The 16,794-nt window shown below is 34.2% G+C and overlaps 1 protein-coding gene across 1 annotated transcript; it reads right to left on the reverse strand.

Moving 5' to 3' along the window:
• Positions 1 to 356: 356 nt before the first annotated feature.
• On the reverse strand, positions 357 to 11,447 carry LOC117341530. Its single transcript, XM_033903404.1, has 9 exons — positions 11,401 to 11,447; positions 10,223 to 10,258; positions 8,532 to 8,620; positions 7,772 to 7,843; positions 4,764 to 4,872; positions 3,888 to 3,976; positions 1,830 to 1,898; positions 680 to 797; positions 357 to 428 (listed from the first exon to the last, which is right to left on the reverse strand). The coding sequence occupies exons 1-9, from the start codon at positions 11,408 to 11,410 to the stop codon at positions 400 to 402; spliced, it is 621 nt and encodes a 206-aa protein (XP_033759295.1). The 5' UTR covers positions 11,411 to 11,447; the 3' UTR covers positions 357 to 399.
• Positions 11,448 to 16,794: the final 5,347 nt, after the last annotated feature.

Consider the following 16,794-nt stretch of genomic DNA (forward strand, 5'->3'; position numbering starts at 1 on the left):
GATTATATAGCATGCACTCTATCTGAAATTAGATTTTACAAATAATTGTAAAATTCTGTCAGATAGCTGCAGTTGGAAAGGACACCGAATATAAAATGAATATAAAATTTTATCCGCCAAACACATAACCAATCAAAATGATACTGTATACTATTCTTCAACTAAAGTCATATGATCGACGATATCCATGTGAAAAATATGAGTCCAGTTCTCAGGGACACGACTCTCAAGTTGAATAAAGGAGCTCAATAAAAATCTTACATCGCTTTAGTTTTTATTTTCATAATCGTAATTAAGGAGATATTGAAAATAGTTTTTCTGCCAACTCAACACAAAACAAAACAAACAAATGGGCATTTGTGTGTTTTTATGAAAAGACTTTGCACTTGAACGATAAAGTTATGGTCCAAACATGCCTGGTGTCATACCTGAAAAATAAAGTGAACCAATAAATATCACCCAACCTTCGACAATGATTACAAAAACATGTTATAACAATAAAAGCAATCATCTGTTTAGTTGTGACGTCGGGATCTTCTGTCTTTGTTTGTTTTTGTTTTGACGATATGATATATTTCTAACATGGATACATCCTGCACATTAAACAGTTCCATTTCCTGTTATGAGTACGACATATCTACAAGCAGCGGCCACTTGCGCCTAGGCAATGTATACTTACTTTGTTTCAGTGTAAAGCAATCGTTCTTGTTACATAAATCTCCGATACAACATGAACTGCACATAAGTAATCCATCTCGTTCTACAGAACGACCGTTATGTGCAAATGCTGCACAAGTCTGAAATATAGATTTTTTAAATACTTTTAATTCTTCTTAACACTGATACATATTAGTTTTTCAACTTGTTTCCGGATCTTATTCCTGTATATTTTGTGTGTACTGTTGTAATCATTTGTAATATAAATATCGGAATGATATAGTATTTCTATTACTTATATATAAATTTATGTTACCCGGTCGCAAGATTCAATGAACAGGAATCAGAGACCTTGCAAAGTCCTTCAATTTCACCATCTATTTTAGGTTTATTGACTATGCATTTCCTCAAAACATGATAATAATGACAATGGATGTCGATCGGATGTGTTCTGTAGCCCTTGATATCGAAGGCACTACATGCTCTTCATTATCAACAGCTTTCCCCAAACTTTGCTGACAACGTAACAAGAACGGGTAGATTATTGCTAGTCTGATAATTGTATCCATTGTTTTATAGTAAATGCACCGCGCTTCCACTACCTATAATGTCTATATGGCCCAGTTGCTATGATTTTCAAAGCCTTATTCTCATTATCACTATTTTGGTGACAGCTGTCAACCATTAACGATGCAATTAACAACAAAAAGTTTAATGATGAAAGCTGATGAAGACATCGGGCGAAGTTGTGCGGTCGACATCATGATATCATTCAATTATGCGATGTGAACATCACAAATGTTCTATTATCCATTTGTTTGTCTAAATAAGGATGAATATCATATGATTTTGCCCTAGTTTTTACTCTAATAACATGCAATAAAAATGCAGCTTCATTGTGTTAACCTTCGTTGGTGCTCTGTCTAAGCTAATATATCTTATTCAAATAAGTGTGATGTATTTATTATCAATGTCGATTTCAGTATAATAAACTGAGAATGCACAGCCTTTCATAACCTTTCATGTTATATATTCAATGTAATATCCCCATCATAGCATAACAAATTGTTCATACAATACAATTCCCTTGTATTTTCACAACGATTTCTTCGCATAAATAATATATTGAGGGTTAAATTTTAGAAAAGATATGTTCTAAGATATTCACTTACCGATTTCGACATGCATCCAAATGAATATCGTAGTAAATTTGCGTCAACAAATAAGTTGTTACTACAAACCTAAAAAAAATGTTCAAACTTACATAATTGAAATACTTCAATACAAGAATTAATTGTTCTCAATGAATGAACTACTTCAAATTAAAAAAAAAAGTTCTACGTAATTGAAATACTATAAATTTATTATTTTGTTCTTATATTTATATTTTTCTACGTACTTCTAACGTAAAAAACTATTCTACATAATTAAAATACTGCATTTGTACGAACATTAAATAGTTGTTCTACGTAATTTAAATACTACTAACCTTAAACAACAATTGTTCAACGTATATGAAAATAATTTCGGTAAATCAGTTTCAATGATGCAAAAAGCACCACATAATTAGATCTGTTATAACCGGTGTTCTGTATATAGCATTGCAGAAAATGACATAGACAGCCTTGTTTTGACACTTTTGATTTATTCTAGATATTTCCTTTTGTTTCACTAATATAGTCCGACAGCCGATGAGGGCCGACAATAAAGTTTGATATGTCTGTGAAAATACGGAACAGCTTCAAAAACTATGCCAAGCAACCTCATTCAAATATCATCGTCTTCCAAACCTATGGTTAATTTTATTATAGGTCAGACAGCTCAAAGCAAGCGGATTACTTCAGACCTTTTTGTTTTGTTTCGTTTTTTTTCCCCAAATTTAGAAGAAAAAAATAATTTGACCTCACAATGGTACAACGCTACGGCCCTTTTCGTCATCAATTATACATTGGTATCATAAGTACAATTGACATATTCCATGTTGCAAAAAGGGAGATAAATCCTTCTAACTTTAAAATTTGGAAATATTAATGGTTTATATGACTTAAAAAGTAATAATTATGATACTATTATTTCAGATAGTTATTATACGATTACTTATAATATTCATGAAACTATTATTCATAATAAGTATGATACAATCGCGGTCGATATATCTCGGACTGTTCTCGTTCTCGATAAATAAACCAGCATAAACATGAATATAACATATCGAAAAAATAGATACATATTTAGATGCAGCTTCATCTTGTTGTACATAAAACCATTTTGAATAATTTTTCAACAATACCTGTGACATCTGGAATTTGTTTGTCATATAAATGGTTATCTTTTCGTAAAAAAATAAGTGGAAATGTTACAATTATACAGCATCTACGAAAATGCCAGAGCATGCATTATTAAAACATTCTGTGTTGCTTTCTCAAACCTCTTCATATCAATGTTTAAACGCTCAATATTAAAACAAAACAGCATGATAAAGGGGAGACAATTTTTGATTGTGCTGCATGTTTAGTTGGGTATTGTTTAACGTAATTATCAGAACTATTTATGCATACATATATATACATATGCCATGATTATGGACAATAATACCGTACGCTTTGTAAATTGGATAGCATTCTTTGGTTTGTGTCATTCAAGGACGGCCTCCCCTGTGTGTATGCCAAATGCGTGTGGTGAGTGTGTTCTTGGAGGCTGAGATATGTTCGTGTCTTTCTGCTGGAGATAGAGAGAACGTGATGCCTACTTTAAAGTGTTGTCTCAATGAAGCATAGTGCTGATAACATCTAGCAGCCAACCATCACGAGTCTCGTTATACTTACAAGGGATAAACCCATTCCCATCCAAATTTGGTTTATGTTGTCGAACTACATTTTAACAGCCAGGGTCATTTAAGGACGTCCAAGGTTTAAGATGTTGAGCAAAACCGGTGTAACCGGAGAAAAACCACCGCCCTACAGTCAGTACCAGGCAACTGCTCCAAGTTGGTTTCGAACTCGCGACCACCCAGAGGTGGAGGGCAAATGATAAAGTGTCAGGATACCTTAACTACTCGGCTACATCGACCCCATCCCAAGCAGGAGTGGTACTACCAATGCAATACAATGATATGTTTCAGCAAGGGGACATAACCAAAATCCTTCCTACAGGGGCGAACGCTTAACTGAAGACTAAACCTGAGTTAGTGATATAACTGACACTGAAGATAACCTATAGTAACGTCGTACCTCGGTATCCTGGCAATGTATACGTTGAGTACAGGAATGAGCGCTAGAAACACGGTCACAGTGCAGACACTCGTACGTCGAAACAGTATCTGAAAGTAAAAACCAACCGATCTTGAGTAATAAAAAAAGTCTGAAAAATTCAATTTTTACAGTATCCCTAAATTGCTACCGTAAATACAAATGTATTTCCATAAAAGCATAAATTTTATTTCATTTTAGCGTTTTCCGAGGTGAATGCATTCTGCATAATCATGATTTCAGTTATTGCAGTGTCTGTAAAAGTTTGTTTCTACGGCAAATGCTTCATTCATTACGTCTAAGCAAAACATAATCATTGTGGCTTTTCTCTTATATTTTTGTTAGTTAAGCTTTGTTTCATAATGGAAAAGTATCACAGGTCCTTATCTGAAATAACGACTAAATAATGTTTTGCCTGCTGAATGTCTAGGAAAATATATTTTTCGAGTTCATGTAACAATTTCCACAGAACCCTGGTTAGCAGTTAGCCGCATTTATTTTTTAACGTTTTTATCAGTGATATTGCTTTAATATCTGAAAATATGTTCCACAAATGTTTTTCCTTGGAACATATCTTTTTGCAAATTCCAAAATGCCGCGTTCATTACTTTGTTTTTAATTTATATTTCAATTACATCAAACGTTATATAATTATAGATTTACATCATGATCTCATTCATTTATATTGCAGGTGTCGTCGCAGAAGACGCTTACTCTCCCGTAGCTTCTTGCCTTATTTTCCTTCTACTTTTTCGAAGGGTCTCCAAACAAATCTATATTTTTGTTGATAAGTTGTTGGCGTTGTCATTTTTGAGTTTTCACTGTGATTTTGGTATTTTGTCTTTTTTATAAACATACTAAGGCCAAGTCCACACAGTTGGTCCTGGCAATTTAGTCCGGTACAGCATTGTGCACATGGATCCAAACTTCTTCGTCCTTGTGCCAGACTTTGCATGACTCTGCAAACCTGAATGACAAATCATAACACGAGGTTACTTCAATCACTGAGGACCAGAATATAATATATTCCTAGAATTGCACCATATTATTCCCTTTGTACTCTAAATTCTTACCAACTCCCCCTCTCCTTTCCGTACACCACACGTAAGCACATGAAATCCCCACCTTAAAGGTGCATTCCTTCGTTTGATTAAAGTTTAGGTCGTCGAAATGAAACCTACAGAAAAAATGTGTATCTTTCCCCAATAGGAAAAGTTGTAACCGTATCATTAATAAGGCAGATTTACTTTTAAGATAAAACCAAAGTTTTTCGAGGTTTAAGTCCTGGAAATTATTAATTCGACTCGAAGTACCACTGGAGACATACTGTATTTGTATACGAGCCGCCTTTTTTATACATTTCGGCGTTAATTTCATTACATGTTGGAACAAACACTCATATAATCATCGTTCGGACATATACTGAAACGAAAAAGAAACGCAACATGGAAAATTGTGATTAATTTTGTATTAAATATACATATCTGTATAAAAATCGCGGAAATAAACATGCACCCTGCCTAACACCCATACCAATCTTCAAAATCACCCAAGTGTGACTAGAGACCTATGCACTTCCGGCGCGGTAAAAACATCAAAAACCGTGCCTGTACAAACATATGCGTTCTTTTTTCATTCAAACCAGTATCAATTCATCACTAACATTGAGCCACATCATCGCCAATACTTTTGCAAACAATAATTCCTTTTACAATTATGCCACGGTTATCAAAGGTTGATAGAGGACGTGCTATAGCGATGCTTCTGGCAGGGAACACGCAACTTCACGTCGCTCGACAATTCAGAGTTCACAAATCGACTATTAGTCGATTAGTTTCACGTCTTAACGCAACAGGAAGAGTCGATGACCAGCCGAGATCAGGACGTCCACGCGTAACGTCGCGACGTCAAGACCGGGTTCTTAGGTTGGCACACCTGCGTAACAGGAGATTAACGGCCGCTGAAACGGCAAGGAATACGATTGGTAATCATAACCGTCGAATTCATCCCCAAACAGTGATCAACAGACTGCGTGAGGCTAATTTGCGTGCAAGGCGACAGTACGTTGGTTTACCACTAACACCGCAACGTCGAGCACGTCGTATGCAATGGGCAACGGCACATATGCCCAGACGTTTTCCTATGAGACGTTGGAGGTCTATGCTCTTCACCGATGAATCTCGATTCACGTTATTTCGAGCAGATGGCCGTCAACGTGTGTACCGGCGTCGAGGCGAACGATTTGCTGACGCCTGTGTTTTGGAACACGACCGATTTGGGGGTGGATCAGTTATGGTTTGGGCGGGAATCTCCCATGGTTTGAAGACGCCTTTGGTGATAGTCAATGGGAATTTAACGGCCGTACGCTATCGGGATGAGATCCTTAGGCCCCATGTTGTGCCGTTTGTTAGGCAGCATCATCTAACCTTTCAGCAAGATAACGCGAGACCACACGTTGCAAGAGTCTGTAGAGACTTTCTTGCGACACAGAACATTGTTCCTATAGATTGGCCTCCATATAGCCCCGACCTGTCCCCAATCGAGCATTTGTGGGATGAATTAGACAGAAGAATTCGAAATCGCCGTAACCCCCCAAATACCCTCCCTCAGTTAGCAAATGCACTCGTCCAAGAATGGAATAACATTCCAATACGGAAAGTCAATGCCCTGATGAACTCAATGCAACAAAGAATTAGAGATGTGATAACTGTTCGAGGAGGACACACACGATATTAGGACACGGTTTCAAAACTGCTGCCATTTCAACTTGGATTCACGTAGGGTACTACCAATCATGACCTTCTAGCAAAGTGACCTGTTCTTAAAAATCTCTAAACATTTAAAGGATGTTACATCAATATTCAATATTAACTATTACATATGAAATTTAAACATAATGCTCACAAGTATTATTTTATTAAACCTACAATTTGAAGTTGCGTTTCTTTTTCGTTTCAGTATATATATCATCAATAGAAATTGTGCATGTTTCTGATGTCTGAACGAAGGAATGCCTCTTTAAGACCGTTTAATAGGGGGTACTGATTTAAAAAAAAAATCCTTAGGAGATAGCAGAGCAACTGATGATGTAAAATGTTCATATTAATTGTACAGAACTACAAAGAGACCAATTATATAAATTAGTTTAGTTTCTGTGGTTCATTTTTTGTCAGGACGATCACTAATTATTATTTTCAATCAGTAAAGATAAGAAATGATTAAACAGAATAAGGGGAGGAATATGGGCTATGAGAAGAAATAGGAAACATGATGTAGATAAAGAAGGTTATATGCTCTACACTCATAATAAGAACATTCAGAGAACAGGTTTTTAAACGGAAATAACCACCAAAATGGTGATATTAAAATTAATTTATACAATAGAGTAATTTCTCGACACTCAGAAACACTATTTGTAATAAAAATGATAAAAAAATATTCCAAAACACTGTAGTTTAATTATATTAACAATAGAAGAAATTACTACATATAACCAATATATTTAAATCATTGACGGCTAGTCTATTTGGGTTTGCAAAAAATCGCAAAAAGGACAATTCTGAGATAAAAAATACCATTCACTATCATAGCATTAATGGAAATGCTAAACACTTAAAGGGGTTGCTAAAACCAGCTAAGAATGTGGGTTGGATTTAAAATCTTAACAAATTTGGGGGTTTTGATGCTGTCAAAGATGGCTGCTAAAAGAGGAAGTGGACGCAGGCCCTACCCTTAGATTACCAATCAGTGATCAGCACTTCGATAAACCCGATTGACACTTCACCAACCAATGGTTAGCATGCAACAAGGAATTTCTTGTAAAAATATCAGGATTGTCGAAATATGGTGGCCGTAGGAAAACTTACTGTATGAGACCGGCATCCAGCATTATATCTTGTTTCCCCATGATTGTTCACTATTTTTTCAAGAAAACATTCCTGTAACAAACAAATTATAAACCGTCAACGTGTTTCATTTTATTATCCATGTTATCTTCAACTTCAGTTCTAATAAGTTTTTCAAAGTGTTCAATTGATTGTCCATAAGATTGCGCATTCATTGAGTTTAATATCTAAGTGACTGAAATACTACACGTATATCTGTTAGACCGTTTTATGAGTCACTACTGAGCGGCGACAGTGAATCGGCTTTGCCCGTCTGCATGGTAATTTATAAAACACTCAAAGTCAGCTCACTTCGTTCTCTGTGTAGTAGTAGGTGGTGATCTCAAACAATATGTCCGTTTTCGGCCAAATTGGACCAGTTAAAAATATAATGAAAATACTTATGTGAATTTTTCAACTTCCGTTCGATCTGCAAAAATCAACCTCATGTGATAAATGCTTCAGAGACATACAAATCAATTACGAAAAACTTCTTTTAATTTCATGTATTTTGAAATCTTAAGCATTTATTGTCACTACATTTATGGCAATTCCGGTTAACTTAAACAAATACAACAAACCAAAACGGAGTTCGTAATGAATTAATGACATTACGAATAAGTACATGTTTTTGTAATGTTGCCTGTTTGTTTGTTTTTTTCTTAAAAAGTCTTACCAAAAATCGATGACAAATTAAAAACGCATTCGTTTTATAATAACATACTAAACTTCTTTTACGTACCTCGTCAGCACCGCATGTTAATGTAGTATTCCTACAGATAGTGACATCGGTAACATCGTTACACATCCAACACTTTTCTGCAGAATGCACTGTGGATGACGAAACAAGATACCAATAAATCAAAAGTGACGATAAGAAACAAAATTAATTTGATCTCTGTTTCTAGCTTATAATTAATCCAAATGTTTTTATACGTATATAGACTTTGCCTAATCTTGAATATAAACATGCACCATTAAGCTACTTCGTCCATCGGTGATATCGATAAAAAGGACCAGGGTTACTTAATATGGAATTGGTTAAACACCTCATACAAAAATCCACAAGTACATACAGGTCACTTCAGATTAAAGCTTTGCATCAGTTATTTAGAACATAATAGATTTTATTTTTTATGAAGTCTGGGGCCGATTTCACCCCCAAACGGACTTGATCCATTAACTGAATCACAAGCAAGAAGGAAAACACTATTTCAATAATACAATTACAGTGGAACTTCGTTAACTCGAACTCGGATAATTCGAATACCCCGCTTAACTCGAAGTACCTCGTCGGTCCCGGCCGAATTCTCTCTTTATCTTAGTAAGGAAAACTCGGAAAACTCGAAGAACTCGGATAATACGAAGTGAAATTTTGGTCCCAACAATAAAAATCCTATTTGAAATGATCGAATAACTCGAAGTATAATTTTCGTCGATCGGTGGTAAACGCCGACATTTTGTAAGAGCTAAATTCCGTTTGTAATACTGAACATATCGGCACTACTAACCTACATGCTATTATAAGTGTTTCATAAATTCATAAAAAAAATTGTCGGTTGAATCTTATAAGAACATGTCTTGGTGATAAAAAGTACTGCTTTACTTACATCAGGTAATTTCCTAAGGCGGTCGCCGATATTAGTACACACGATAGTCAGCAACTCATCTACCCGTTCGCTCAAGCGGAACTAATCTCTCACACACCGGTAGATCTACCCGGCTGATGTTTTACAAGTGTAGAAATGAAACAGTCACCGGCGCCTGTTAAATCTTTAAACTGCTGAAACTATAGCGTAATTACTGCCAAGGTGTTCAGAGTATAACTGTAACGGTCAGTGCTGTCTATTAAATCAGATAAAACGCCAGCTCAGTAACAGTAACATTTTATACGCACATGCGTAGACTAACTCCCGGTGCTAATACACATAGAAATGGCGTGGTTATCAATAAAAAGTAAGTAGGCCGATCAAACAGTATTTTATAGCCTATGTCCAATAAAAGGTAATGGTTCTGTTACGTTTTGCATGCAATCTGTGTTAAACGCAAACGGTTACCGGGTATTTGATTTGACATGAATAACTTGTTATTTTGTCGAATTCCTTTTATATCGTTTACCTTTTGCAAACATGACTTGGACATCAGATCGTTCTTGAAGTGACTAAGGGAAAGAAACTTTATCGTGACTGCATATCGACAAAACTACACCAAATTACAAGTAACATAACGAAACATTACATATATATTTACATGTATTGACCAGTCTTCACACTAAACTGATGAGCGACGGAGCGAAGTTATAATGATTATATAATGTTGACAAATATTGACCAAAATTCGAACACTCGGATAACTCGAAGTTTTTTCGTGGTCCCGTCGACTTCGAGTTAACGAAGTTCCACTGTACAATGTATACATATATGTTATACTTACCCACTGTTGCAATGCATAAGAGCGCGGTGATTTTTTCTTAAAATATAAGAAATATATTTCAATTAAATACATGTATTTATATATTTATTTATGTATATATTTATGTCTAAACCTATATTATTAGTTGATTGAAATATTATCTGTATATTATTTTTTGTTATACATCTATGTTATATAACAATAACTTTACTGTGCAGCTGTACATACAATATAAATAAATTTTATATAGATATTATATACATTTTAAACCCTTTCTTCAGCTAATACATATCTATGACAAGAGTCATTAGTTGACTAAGGCCTGAAAAGGGTAAAACAGGAAAGAAAGTGCATTTCTGGTTTAGTCTTTTTAATCTCATTATTCCTTAACTTCAGATATATTCAGTAAACGGGGCCAAATGTACCATCAAACTGCCCTCCCCATTATTTACTGTTATCTTTTACCAAGCTTTACTTAGTTCCAGTGATAATTCAACATATCGGAGGAGTCATAAAAGTCGTTTGCCTTCATAAAAACTTAAACTAAACAGTAACTAAATTTTACCAATTCCAATGTTAAACGTGAGACCCATGTAATTCATTTATTGTTACTGACCTTAATATCCGACCATGCATGAAGAGTTTGATTTCTACTCCGTCTCAAGAGACATACTAACGATACTACACTTACTGCTATGAATCAATGATTATGTTTGAAGCGCTCTGTTATTTCAATTTAAAAGTGACAGTATTTATATATTGTATATATGTTTTATACATACTTAATGTCATCCTTAAATATATTCTTGAAAGGTAATATTATCCAAAAAAATAAACGGTTTGAAATGAAGCATTGTGATATCTGCGATCACTACGAACCAATATGGGACAAAACACATTTCTAACTACAGTGACTGACAAGTTGAAGCAGAGAAGGACCAATTCAAATATTCTACTTACTTATTCGACTTGACTCTGTTTCTATGTACGGATACTAGCAATGTTATATTTAATGACCCAAATCAACAGCTGTTTTCTTGTTTAGCTCAAATAATGTTTCAAATGTTAATACATATTTTTTAGTTTAAATTCTTTTCTACAATTAACTAAAAATATGAACGACATAATGTATCATTTTTTTCATGACAGAGAATGTATAATATATACTGGTAAAACGTTACACCTGAACCAACACTTACGTATGACCATTCTGGATGACTTTGAGTAACTGTACAATGATCAGATAAGAGAAACAATGTCATACATGTCATATATGTTTACTTTATCTAGCACATGTTTGACCTAAATATAGTTACACACATTTTCGATCTCGGTTGCTGTCACGACTGCAAAGTTGAACTTTGTCCTGTGTTTGACCTCTTGACCTAGTGCATCTGGCCAGTAAAGATGGAATATTGAAAATGCGACACAATTTATGACGTTGTAACTGCATGTGAAATTAATAAAACCTATTTTCCGCCACACACATTTGATTAATATGTTACTTCAGAAACAAGTGTGTAATGTTTTATAACTTCACACTGCTATAGACATTTTTTCTTAATATAAATCTGAAGCCGATAGGTCAATCAATTACTTGAACCTATTTAGATACATAACTTTTCTTACGTTACCTTATCTGTGTGCAAGATAAAGAAGACTCTTTTGAATTATACGTATGGCTGATCGTTGGTGGCAACATAGCGTAGAGAAATAAATACAAAAACAAAAAAAAACTCTTCTATTCAAAGGGGAGAAAAACATGAGACAACCATTCATCTTAGTGATATTCTTGTTTATCATTCCGTCGGTTGAAACACAAGTTGAATATCACAGAAATCATCCATTTGATTTAAGGTGTGTTTTTCCACTACATAGGGATACCTTTCAATAGTGTTTCGCCGCAAAAGATGTTCGTTGCTGTTAAAAAATTAAACACTGAACAATTTAACGTTGTATTTGTCTTATCTATCTGAATGAATTGGGCATTATATGTATTCAACAATACTTGATATGCGTCATGAGGAGAACATATTGCAGTTGAAAATTCGGTGATTGACCCTTTTATTTCATAGCTAATGTCATTAAAAAAAATATTGATCCTAAGTCTCTTTGTACTTGATATCGTGTTTATACACAACAAACTGTAAAAGAAAAATGTAAGGTCTGATTCTTATTGATTTAGATTTATTTATTTACTTTAAAATACTTCTCGTCACATATATATTTGGCTCTTTGGGGCTTCTTACAATCTTATAAATATTACTTTAAATTATATCATGTTATGTACTTGAACAGAACAGTATAGTTGTCAAATGTGTGCCAGCCAATCAAATTTGAGGATTTTGATTAAGGAATGATAATTTGGAAAATCGATAGTTTTACTTATCCGATCACTAATTATATAGACTAAAACCTGTAGTTCTGATAACGTAACTCAAACTAAAAGGATCAAATGTGGTAGGCTATATCCGTTATCTGCCCCACTATTTTAATATTCTCGAATTCGTAGTTTTGTATTTATATGGTTAGAGATTACAAAAAGATGCATAAGTGTTCTGAAAATGATACTGGTTTGAATTAGATTGTTAAATTGTTGTATATACGAAATATTGTGTGGTTGTTCAAACGTACATGTATGAATATGCGGTCGATATTTTCGCAAAAACAGCACAAATTTTGGTGTTAAACAGTGAAATGAAATAGGAGTGCAGTTTGTTCCACAAAGATATTTTAACTTTTATGTCAGTTAAACCAGCATAGAAATCTAGCAAATGTATCATTTTTGAGCACGAGCCTCGAAAAACCCAAAAGAGGGGTGAATACAATAGTCGACACGGCCATTTTATCCGGATTTAGTTTCCCCTGCGATACACATACTTCTGTATAGTGAAATAATTAATCTATCCTCTGTTTATTTCACATTTTTTATTTAATTAACAGTTCATATTATAGCGACGAAAAGAGTCTTATGATAGCAAAAAACTAAAATAAGATAAAAGGTATGAATTTTATAATCATTTCCGGACTTCGTCGATTAAACTACCACATCGGAAAATTGTAAACAACGCGCTGCTGCGTTGTGGGTATTTTAATGCACAGAAGAAGATTTTGCATCAGTTGCATCCAGACCTTTTTATAATTGGTACATTTATATCTAAATTCACCTTTTTGGTCAGCCAAAATCTGGAATGCAGCCTTTTCATACCGATGTTAGGCGAGTTTAACAACTGTCCTGAGATCAAAAAACCAGACAGGCAGACGACAGTCCTTCCTGGCACGTTTAGATGCCCAATGTTATCCCTTTCGCAATCAAATGTGACCCAATACTTCAAAAATACTACAAAAGTAATTTTCATTCAAACTTAATCGTGTTCACGTTCATAATTTACCTCAGATGTGACGAATTGGAATATTTTTGCAGACTAATCGTCTTACTAAATATGAGATGGCTCAAGGGAATTGCCCGGAACGTTCAAGAAGTACTCGATGATTTAAACTTGATAGGATTGTTTTTTATCAATTCTATGTAAGACCCTGAGTAGTGATAAACAGGTTAGATAGAGAGGATATATAACTGTATTGATATATTATCTTTTATTTAACATGATACAAGACATGTTTTTAAGCATTCGGATTTAAAATTTTCTAAAGGGGATTGATTGAAAACGACTTCTTTTCTGGCATTTTTTTAATGACTTGTTTTAAGTTATTTTCATGTATGTGTGACAATTTGATGTTTTTGGCCTGGAACTAGTTATATCTTGCTATCAAGGCAAACATCCTACCACTTATTAAGCTACAGGGAATCCCTGCTAGTCTGAGCTGGCTAGGGGGCCTTAGGATTATATTTTTCTACTTTTGTACTTTAAAAAACCTGGATAAAAGTATAACCATCTTAAGACAGACATCTACATTAGGCCTATAAGCATGTACGTGTCTTTGTGTCAATTACATAAAGATAAAGGTCACAAAGCATCTAATAATGGTGCAGTGAAACGCAAAGCATGCAGTAGTCGGGTGATGTGTATATACACTATATACTGGACAAGGGTAAGCTATACTATAGTTTTTATAGGGAAATCGGAATTTTGACTATAATTTGTTTGATTTATATCGGAATTCGTTTTTCTTTGTAAACGTTATTACCATGGGATGGCAGCTAAATTGTATGCACATGTTGGCCCTGGCTGACCCCCTGGCCTGATGGGCGGGGTCAAAAAGATTCAATTAAATTAACTTTTTTTTTCTAAACGAAGGTGACAGTTAAAGTCCATGGGCCTCTTGTTATAAATCAGTTCAAAATGAACATCATTTGCACTGTTCCTGTCTAAGGATGTTTTAAAACACACTCAAAGCCTGTACAATGGGCACTACTAATAATTCCATTGTTTGATGTTAACGTAATACTGTGGAGGCATATCTGCTGAATTTAAAAACTGAGTAATGTTCCAGCTGCAAAGAGGACGTCAACGTTGTGTTGTTGTTGTTTTTTTTTTGTTATTTTTTTGTTTTTTGTTTGTTTGTTTTTGTTTTTGTTTTTTTTTTCTCTAAGTTTTTTTCTTTTCTTGAAAATATGACAGCTTTCTATTCCATTGCACAAATTGTAATACTTGTATAAATGATACATTTTGTCGTCAGCACTGTAGGGATACAAAAAATCCTTTTTCTAGATACAAGGATGAAAGTACATATATTTCATGTTAGCTCGATAACAATGCCAGCACTATTTCAGGTGATTGGCTTTCTGAGACGTTAATTTACATTGTGATGTATTGGTGTATTTACTGGTGACCACATTGTTGTGACATTTTGAAAGGTAAAGTGGATGAAATAAGACAAGAAGTCAAGATCTCAAGGTCAAATGTAAATTCTTTATCCTTCAACTGATCAACATTTTTTATATGATATTATGAAGCAAAGCTTGTTGGAATTAAACATTTGTCAATTGAACGAAAGCAAGGTCATATGGTGAAAGGTCAAGGTCATATTTCGTATAATTTGTATGCCCACAATGCTGGTCGGAATTAATCATTTTGTCAAATGACAAAAGATAGTGTCAAGGTCATTTAGATTCAAAATACGAGATCAAATATAATATCATCTCTAACAAAACCCCTGACTGGTATGTGTTTTTATGATTCAGATGAAACTAATAAATAAATATCACACTGATATTTATATTTCTGGTAGCCCATTAAAAATGGAGATGGGCAAAGACATTACAGTCCATATTATACATTCTTATTTTATAGCGATATGGGCAGATGAGTTTACATAATTTGAAGAAAAAAAACAATTTTAATAGTGAACTGTGGTGTCATGTCGAATTCAGTGTACCGTAAACTAGCATCCAAGCATTTGAATGACGGCTTGAATTATAAACTGATTCCCTGTGGAATCATTTAACTAAATTCTTATTTATTCATTGAAATAAGATTTTCAAAAACAGTACATCCTTTAGTCAATGTTTATTAAAGGAACACATAAGAAAAAAATATTAGCACATACGGACTTTAAACCACCCTTTTTCTCAAAGTTGCTGCTGAAGTGGGAGATAAACTCGCGATAGCTTTACAACATCATAAGTATACATGTTTCTTCACAATATATACTGCAATCAAAATTGGGATAAACTCTCATACTTTAAAGAGGCTTACCCGCAGACGGACCGGTAAACGGCACATCTCCGATCACTAAATAAACTTCAGTACACGTTTCTATGTGACAAAATTAGAGGCTTTCCGACTTTATTTCTTGAGAACAATTACAGAATATGTATTTAAAAGACGTTTTAAAACTCAACCTGGGAGGGAAATGTATGGAATATAACGGCAAATCTTCTTTGTAAATCGCCGCTGCCTTTGAAGTTATCACTGTGCGGCACTGTGCACGTGCTTGTTTCTTTGATGTGTCAATCAAATTAGATTTATTGCGGGTTGCGATTAAATAAATAATATTTAAAAATGAGGTTTTAATATCACTTTTCAGCGTTTTATAAGGAAAATAAAATGAAAAACTCAACGGGCAAGCCTCTTTAATATATATATTAATAATGTAGTCATAGAATTTATAATGTAAGGTTGTATGTTAAAAATAGAATTATATGGAATATCTATAAAATACAAGACTTCAATTTGACCAATCAGCGCTTGTTCGGTAAAGGGCAATATTAATCTGTTTGCCGGTGTAACATGACAAAAAATGTCCTGGGGTAGAAACTTTTACGCGGGGTCATTATTTAATAGAAGAAACCATAACCGAGTGCTCTTAGAAAAATGATCTGCTTCAATTCTTTCGGTTTTTCGTACAGAGAAAAAGTGACCAACCGTAGAAAAAATATCCCCACTACTTAATCGTTAATGGGTTCCCTTGGAATGAAAATGTTATTTGAAAGGGTTTTTGACGTTTTTCTTACATAGTTGAATCTTAACTCGAACTCGTTTAACTCGAAGACCTCGTTTAACTTCGATAACTCTGTTAATTGATAATTGATTTGATGAAGAGTGTTCTATATCAAAGATAGCTTACTTTTTTGTTGCAATAAATGCATTTTGTCACTATCATTACATAATTTGCTAGGCGTCGTTGAA

Source organism: Pecten maximus, chromosome 13 (genome assembly GCF_902652985.1).
Source record: "Pecten maximus chromosome 13, xPecMax1.1, whole genome shotgun sequence".
Lineage (NCBI taxonomy): Eukaryota > Metazoa > Mollusca > Bivalvia > Pectinida > Pectinidae > Pecten > Pecten maximus.